This window comes from Hibiscus syriacus, unplaced genomic scaffold (genome assembly GCF_006381635.1).
Source record: "Hibiscus syriacus cultivar Baekdansim isolate YM2019G1 unplaced genomic scaffold, ASM638163v2 tig00005939_pilon, whole genome shotgun sequence".
Lineage (NCBI taxonomy): Eukaryota > Viridiplantae > Streptophyta > Magnoliopsida > Malvales > Malvaceae > Hibiscus > Hibiscus syriacus.
This window is the reverse complement of record NW_024062073.1, coordinates 303961-312297: the sequence shown is the minus strand read 5'-3', so window position 1 is coordinate 312297 and position 8337 is coordinate 303961. Positions and strand designations below refer to the sequence as shown.

At 34.4% G+C, this 8337-nt stretch overlaps 1 protein-coding gene across 1 annotated transcript; it reads left to right on the top strand.

Moving 5' to 3' along the window:
* The first annotated feature begins 409 nt into the window (after positions 1 to 409).
* On the top strand, positions 410 to 8128 carry LOC120200356 (putative RNA-binding protein Luc7-like 2). Its single transcript, XM_039201225.1, has 13 exons — positions 410 to 713; positions 1861 to 1913; positions 2316 to 2484; positions 2574 to 2637; positions 4204 to 4283; positions 4425 to 4578; positions 4979 to 5040; positions 5141 to 5203; positions 5783 to 5841; positions 6151 to 6232; positions 7160 to 7206; positions 7323 to 7568; positions 7859 to 8128. The coding sequence occupies exons 1-13, from the start codon at positions 567 to 569 to the stop codon at positions 7872 to 7874; spliced, it is 1242 nt and encodes a 413-aa protein (XP_039057156.1). The 5' UTR covers positions 410 to 566; the 3' UTR covers positions 7875 to 8128.
* The last annotated feature ends 209 nt before the right edge of the window (positions 8129 to 8337 follow it).

The window sequence follows — 8337 nt, the reverse complement described above, 5'->3', positions numbered from 1 at the left end:
ATTTGGATTTTGGGATTTTAGATTTAGGGAATTTGGGTGACGGTAAGGAAGACAATTGATCAATGAGTGGGTGGTGAAGGGTGGGTAACCGTTTGGTGATGATAATGGTGGCCGAAGATATCCGACGATAAAGGTTTAAAATAGTTATTTTTTTTATAATTTTAGTATAAAATGAGTTTTTATAACTTTAAACACTTATTTTTACGAAAAATTATTTAAGCATTGAAGCGTGTTTCGAAGCAAGATTGAGATACTTATTTTTGTATTAAGCCTTACAATATTTTTTTTCTTGATTTAAGGAGTAAAAAATAAAAATAAAAAATTACATAGATTTTTTAATTTTTATGTAAACCATAATTTAATGACTTAATCATTAGTTTACTCTAAAAATCGAAGTTCTCGTCCCGAGAGAAAACCAAACCCTAGAAAAGATCTCCCTCGGCTTTACCTCTTCCCGTAAGAGAAGAAAAAAAAGAGAAAGGAAGAGTGTTGTAGGTTAAATTTTCCCCATTCACAATTCAAGAGAAAAGGAGAAGAATTTAACCTAAAAAGAGAACACCTCCAAAATGGATGCTATGAGGAAACAACTCGATGTGCTGATGGGCGCCAATCGAAATGGCGACGTACGGGAAGTGAATCGCAAGTACTACGATCGCGATGTTTGCCGTCTCTTCTTGTCCGGTCTTTGCCCTCACGAGCTCTTCCAGTTAACGGTACTTGGATGAGAATTTAGCCATCGATTAACTGATTTCTTTTAGCTTTATTAATTTACCTGATATTGAGATTCTCTTTCTTGTTAAGCCCTAACCTCTTTCATTATTTATATTTTTAATTAAAATTATTGTTTAGCGAGAGATGCATTTCGTTTGTGGAGTGGTTATTTAATGGTAGACTAAGGTAGACGAAGAATTTGAATTCTAAAAACTGAAGACTTTTTGGAAGTCCTTTGATTTCTGTGAAAATGTGTTGCGAGGAAAGAATGGGAGTTTGGTTCTACAGCTTTTCTATATGGTTATGATTTAGGTTCCATAAGGTCTATTTCACTGAGTTTTTCTTATGAAAGGAAAATGTATTCGTTCACTGAAGCAATAATGTTTCTGAAAAATTAAAATTCTAGCTTCTTTTTCTTAGAAAGGGAAAATGCACGATTTTACTTTTATATTGAATGATTTTGTTTTCTGCTATTCACTTTTGCTAAATATTTTTATATTTTTTAAGTTTTAATAGCTTTTGAGGAAGTGGAAAAAACTAAATTTCCAAATTAACTACCAAAAGAAACATTGTTACTGGTAAATAGGGAATAGATTGAGTAATATAAGAAATCTAGAGAAAATGAGAAAAACAGGGATGACATTTATTATTTTTATTAGTAGAAAAAGAAAGTGAAAACTTCATTAAAATTGTGTGTTGCTAAGTTTGTTTACTTGAGATGTCTTTGGAAAAAGAAAGGAGTATGACCATAATATATATATATATAATTTTTTGGATAGAAATGACCATAATATTTTGATTTGTCATTGGTTGGTAACATGGAAAATAAATAAATAAAGATAAGCTTATTACAGTATTTCCAATTTATTTTTCCTTTTCTAATGTGATTTTCTTATTCATGGCATCAATTGATACAAATACTTATGTTTTGGAGGAAGTTTGGTTAAATCATCCACTTAAGATGCTGTACTTGTTTAGTTACAATGTAGTTATAATGGGCCAGCATTATCAAGGTTTTGAGTTTGACTGTTGAGTGTTAAGTTTTAGTAATACGCTGGATTAGGGTTCCTGATCCTTTTTCTTTCTCCTGTCTGAAGTTCTAATGATTTTTACATTACCAATTGCATTTTGTTTCCCATCTTGATTCAGAAAATGGATATGGGGCCATGCCCAAAGGTCCACTCTTTACAGCTGAGGAAAGAGTATCCTTTTAAAGTCTTATTACTGTCACTCTTTTACTTAAGTATGACTTAGCATTGGTATTAATGGTTGAATTATACTCCTCTTGAGATTTAGGGTATGTGGTACGTACTATGGGGTTCTAAATTTTCAAACCAAGGTTACAACTAGGTTGCTAAGGCATTGGTATAAGGGTTGGATGTGGTTATGTTCTATTTTTATGGATTTTTTCATATACATTCATTATCTTGTACCTGTAGCTTTCTCTAGATTTAGCTTTGAAGTACTTGAAATGTTCTAAATATATGTAAGAAGAAAAGAAGAGGCTGAATGACATGCTAATGGACCACGGGCTGATGAGCTATCTTTGTGCTATCTAGAAGTTAGGTATAGTTGCATATGTTTGGTCACTTAACTCTTCCTAGATATGAAGAAGCAAAAGAAAAAGGTGTAGATAACTATGACAGAGAATTGGAAGATGCCATTGATAGACTCATTGTCGAGTGTGATAGGAAAATTGGCAGAGCTTTAAGGCGTCTTGAAGATGAGGACGCAAAAGCTGCTATTGCAATATCAGTTTCTGAGGTTACACTGGTAAGGTCAAGTAAATTCACTTTCATTAGTTTTATCTGAGGTCATTTGTGTTTTTGTTTTATGGACTTATGCAATTTTTTAAGTTGCAGACACCTGAAATACTTGAGCTGTCGAAGCAGATAAAGCAGAAACTGAAAGAAGCTGATCAACATGGTAATGTGTTTTGAGCTGGAATACAATCTATTCCAGAGTTATATGTTTTCAGCAATTTAACTTTCTGCTGATCGAAGAAAACTTAGCAAGTGTTGTAACTTCTCTATATTTATGATTAGAAACTTATCACTGAACCATTCATGACTTAAATTTACTTTTTTTTTATGATAAGGAAGGCCTCATTAAAACCCCCCCTTCATATCCGTCAAGCAACAAGGACTTAACGAACATTGGAAGGAGATAAAGAGTGCCTTAGAAATTTTATAGCATAAGAACCAAGTACAATAAGATTACAAGACCGCCAAATCCTTTGCCGCCCGCAACACTGCGCAAAGATGCACTACAATAAAGCATAAGAATTACCCTACAGAAAACAGCCTTCTAATAATATTCTGTCTGGAGCAAACTAAAACATAAACCTAATCTGTCAAAAAATCCCTAGAAACAGGACAGCAACAAAAATACATCCCCACCACTTAACCAATCCCTAGTTTAGCGAATTTATCCGCTTCCCAATTAATTGCTCTCACCACATGACGCAAAATTACACCTTTATCTACCACAATCTTTGCAATATCTTTTACTAAGGATTGGAACATCGGGGTGGAACTTAATGGATTTTTTATCCAATTGACTGCCACAGCACTATCTGATTCCAAAAAAAGCCTTCGGTTTGCCGACAACCCCAACTCCAGAAACAAATTCATGCCTCTTTTTACCGCCATCAACTCTGCCATAATAGGAGGTCCAGATCCAATACCTTCAGAGAACGAACCCAGCATCAATCCTTTCTCATCTCTAATCATCCCACCAATGCCACCCTTCGACCACCACTTATCCATAGCGTCGTCAACATTTACTTTAACAAATCCTGACGGAGGAGGAGACCAAGTAACAACCTTTAAAGTCCTCTTAACAGAGCACATCACACGATTAGTAAGGAGATTCAGTTGAATGGGTTAATGGGTTTCATATATTTTAGGTTTGCATGTTAAGAGGCTGAACTGTTCTGGTAGTTGGACTTAATTCTTCCCCTATGTTTAGCTTTAAGGATCTCATCTAGTAACTTTTAGGTGGGATGATGTTAAAAGTTGCAAACCTAAACAGGGATGGTTTAGATAGATGCCTTAGGATTAAGTATTTATGGGTGAATTTGGCCAAGGATGAAACATTTTTTCATAATCATGATTACTATTTTTCCTATATATTTGGTAAATCGTCTAGACCGCTCCTTGTTGTAAATGGCTGATTTATTGGTTGTAATAGATATGAAAGTTCTCCTTTGTTAAAAAGGACAAACATATTGAACCTTGAGTGTTTCTAATGTACTTTTTCTTTATGCTTGAAATTTTCAAGTAAAAGATTGATTATTTTGTCTGTTCTTTCTATAAAAGGAGTGAACTATCATTGAAATATTGAATTTGTTTCTTAAAACTCTTAATAGTACATTTCTTTTCTACTTTCCACACTTCTGTAATTATGATTGCAATAAAATTATAAAATCCCATACATAGATGCTTGCCCTTCTTTTGGGAAATTTAATTCATGTTTACTTTTATTATATAGATCTTGAAGGCAAGACAGATCTTAAGATTCGAGCTCTGGAAGAAGTAGAAGAGCTTAGAACTACAAGGGCAGACAAGCAGGTATGTCATAGTTTTTGGAGATTTTGAATTAAAATGAAAGTATTAATGCCATGGTGCCATATTATTATCTGTGATGAATGTTCCTTTATTTTGTAATAACCTTATGACGCTTGAACTTATAACATTTTCTTATTGTGATAGTCAATATTGCTTTTGGATGCATTCAATAAAGATAGAGCATCGCTACCTCAACCCCTTCCAAATCCACCACCATTGGCACCTTTGCCTGTAGCTGCACCTGATCCTCATATCCAAGAGATGATAAATGAGAAGCTAAAGAAAGCAGAAGATCTTGGTAAGTATACTGCTTAATGATACATTATCTTAAAAAGTATGCTTGTATGTTAGTTAATTGATACATAAAATTAGCGATCAATGGCTATCCTCATTCCTCCAACTAGTTGTTTCTGATATTCATAATTTGATTGCTTTTGTGCTGAGCTCTTTTTTTATAGTTACAAGGCAAAAAACAGAGTATTATATGTTACTAAACAAACAGCAGCCCCTCACCAACCACCACCGCTACCCAAAAAAAAAACACTCCAGCCCACGTTATTGATGAGTGGTATTCATTGAGAATTTGAGATTAGGAGGACCATGTTATTTTTAGTAATTATTGATATAATACCAGTGTTATTTTGCTTTATTTTATTTTGTTGGTTACATAGTTTCTAACTGCACTCTCTTTTGTTTAGGTGAGATGGGAATGGTGGATGAAGCACAAAAAGCACTGGAAGAGGCTGAAGCACTTAAGAAGGTTTCCAATTTCCAAGTCTTGGCTTATTCCTTTCTTCCTTGAATTTTGTCCTTTTTTGTTTCTCTATGTTTCTTTAGTGATTTTTCCTTATCTGCTTCAGCTGCCTACTAGACAGGAGCCTGTTCTAGACTCTTCAAAGTACACAGCTGCTGATGTCCGCATTGTAAGTCCGTTTCATTTTCTTAGCCAAACAATTAAAGGCACCAAAGCCATAAGATAGTAAATTAAAGATGCATGTGCAAGCTCAGATGTCCTGAAATTAGTTTAATTCTTTGCTATAAGCAGCTTAGAATCTCTACAGATAAAATATTTGAGTAACAAAATTTAAAGTTTGGTACGAGTTATGAGAGCTTGCTGCTTCCTCTTGCTTTCATGTACTTAACATTTTTAAGGTAGATCTATGTTTGACTTCACTTTCGGATAGGAAGAAGACTATACTAGTATATGAGATAGGTAGTTTATGCTCATTTGAATGATTTTTGAGCCTGGCACTGTGTGCATTTCTGGAGAAATTGCAGGTTATTATTATTCAATGTACTGTTTCTTTCATTGGCTAATATGTTTTATGAGCTACTGGGTAAATTATATGAAGCTGTAACATGCTTTAGTGTCCTAATACTTTAGGATATTATAGGCTCATTGATGTTTCAATTTTCAAAGTACAATGGATGTTGGTTGTTTTAATTTGCTGATCTTATCTGGCCTTTACTAATTAATCATTTGGATTGCCATGTTTGTACAGACTGATCAGAAGCTTCGTGTTTGTGACATTTGCGGAGCATTTTTAAGTGTTTATGATAGGTGAATCTTGATTCTCTTGTAGCTATTATCTTGTTGTTTTGGCTTATTTTGAGGGCTTAAAAAAACCAGCATATGAGGTTTCAAGTGTTTAATCTTTTGACACGATTATTATAACGCAATACCAGCAGGCTTTTGGGCCCTGTTTTACGAGGATAACTTTTGCAGCGACATAATGTGCGTCTTTTTATTCCTGTTTTATGTGCTTGTAGATTATGCTATTGCTAGATAATAAGGAATCTACACAATACTTGTCTGTTGTATATTTCAATCTTCTTGGTGAGGTATTTTACGTCTCTTTTATCCTTCCAGTGACCGACGTTTAGCTGATCATTTTGGAGGCAAGCTTCATTTAGGTTACATGCAAATCCGTGATAAACTAGCAGAGCTTCAGGTGAGACAATTTATCTATTCTCTGTTGTCTTAGCTCTTATTTTTTAGTACCGAGTAGGGATTTCCAAGATGTCCAATTCGCTAGTTCACTTGCAACGACTTCTGAACTGTGTTTACTGTTGTGCTTTAATTCTCATGTAATTTAATGCTTTTGCATAATGCATTGAAGGAATAAATCAAATAGATGCTATTGTGCTTAGTAGGATAGATATATTCTTTTATATATCGTGTTGAGACTTCATTAAGTAGGTATGTGGATATGTTGGTTCAGGTGCTCTGTTATAATGTTTCACATTCTTCTATACCGATTCTTACCACGGAGTGAATAATACCCTTCCATTTTCTGATCTTTGTGGTTATAATCTAGATACAAACTCTGAAAAGCAGGGTATTTTTTTTCATAGATTAATGCATATTGGACTTTGACATGTGTAAGATATGAGCACACAAAAGAATAAGAGATTGGAGAAGGAACTTGTCTTCTACAAATCTAACTTATAGCTCTGCTTATCTTACTATATTGGAATACTGAAAATGAACATAAGCTGCAAAAATAATCTAAAATTGCATGTGCCACGTATTTGCACGTTGTTGTCATATGATCAAGTTAACGCTGGCTCTCGAGCTTCTGTAGTTCTGTTCCTTTTCACTGCTAAGAAAAGGTTGATGTTGGTGTGTGCATGGGGCTTTGTTGCACAACTGGCTATATGAGGTATTTGGAGTAAGATGGTATTAATATAGGGCTTTTCTGTTTTGCTTTCCTATATTTGGCTTAATGGTTTCAATACTTTAAGGATTACTTTCTTATGCCTAGCGTTAAAAGTTCGACTATATAGTCCTTGTGCCTTGCACATAAAAGTTTGAAAGGCATTTCATGTTATTCAAAAAATGGTTTCAGTAGCACTTTCTTGGTAACTATTTTTGTCAGGAAGCAAGAAACAAGAGCCGCAAACTTGATCGGCATGATGACAGGAGGTAAGCTATGCTGCTCGTCTTTTAATTCTGTTTTGTCCCTCTTATTTTGGAATGGGGCCTGCTAGATGGTTCATTTTCTTCCATATTTCTCTAATATTTCTAATTACTGATGGAAGATCGAAGGAACGGAGTAGGGATCGTGAAAGAGAACCCAGTCGGGATCATGACAGAGGAGAGAGCCGTGATCGAGGGAGGGATTATGATCATAGGAGCAGGGATCGGGACAGGTATCATGAACGAGATCGTGGATATGATCGGGACCGTGAGAGAGACTATGAGCGCTCACGCGGTTGTGATTCAAGAAGTCGTCGCAGGTCACGTTCTCGGTCTATGGAACATTCCAGGGATTATGATAGACACAGGTACATGATTTTGTATAGGTCTGGTAAAGCTTAATATCCTTTTTCATTATTCTTTTAGGCATGACTTGACTTAAAGGATTTTAAAACAATCATCTGGTATTAATAAAGTTTAACGCATAGTCACAAGGAATGGACTCTGTGGTTAGTTTATATTATGATGTATATAAACGTTTTGATAATCACTTTGGTCATCTTTAATTCATCCTCTTAGGTGTTGAGGGTGGGTATTTTTTTTGGTGGGATTCAAAATAAGATTGAATTATTGTTTTAACCTGTTTTCTGTATTTCAGGCGTGATCGATACTAGGATGGTTGATGGTTGCGGTTAAAGTGGATGGATAAAGGAAATGATGTTCATGTTTAGATCATTTGTGAAATCATGTGGGATTGTTGTGATGCTTTTATGCATGCATATGTAGGATTGATATTGAATTAGTATCGTCGTCGTCATGTGCTTTCGGGGGTGGAGATTGGCAGTTTACTGGGTGTTTTTTTTTCTGGATGTATTTAATTTTATTCTACTGCTTCGAAGATTTTTGTTGCTTAGATATTTGCCGGAGGTACTTGTTAGTGTTTGCAAATATATTTTAGGGTAAATTATGCATTTATTGCTTAAACTATTAATTTTGGTTCGTTTTAATACCTAAACTTCTAATTTTTTTAAGATCATATTTAAAATTTAGTTTTTATTTCATTTAGTTACCTATTGTTAAAAATTTTAGTTTTTGTTTCATTTTAGTACTCGTTTAAAATTTTACATTAAGTTTTAA

Coding starts and splice junctions, on each gene's coding strand:
- LOC120200356 (XM_039201225.1), top strand. CDS start 567: ATGGATGCTATGAGGAAACAACTCGATGTGCTGATGGGCGCCAATCGA. Junction 2,485..2,573: donor CAGTTTCTGAGGTTACACTG/GTAAGGTCAAGT, acceptor TTTAAGTTGCAG/ACACCTGAAATACTTGAGCT. Junction 5,204..5,782: donor CAGCTGCTGATGTCCGCATT/GTAAGTCCGTTT, acceptor ATGTTTGTACAG/ACTGATCAGAAGCTTCGTGT.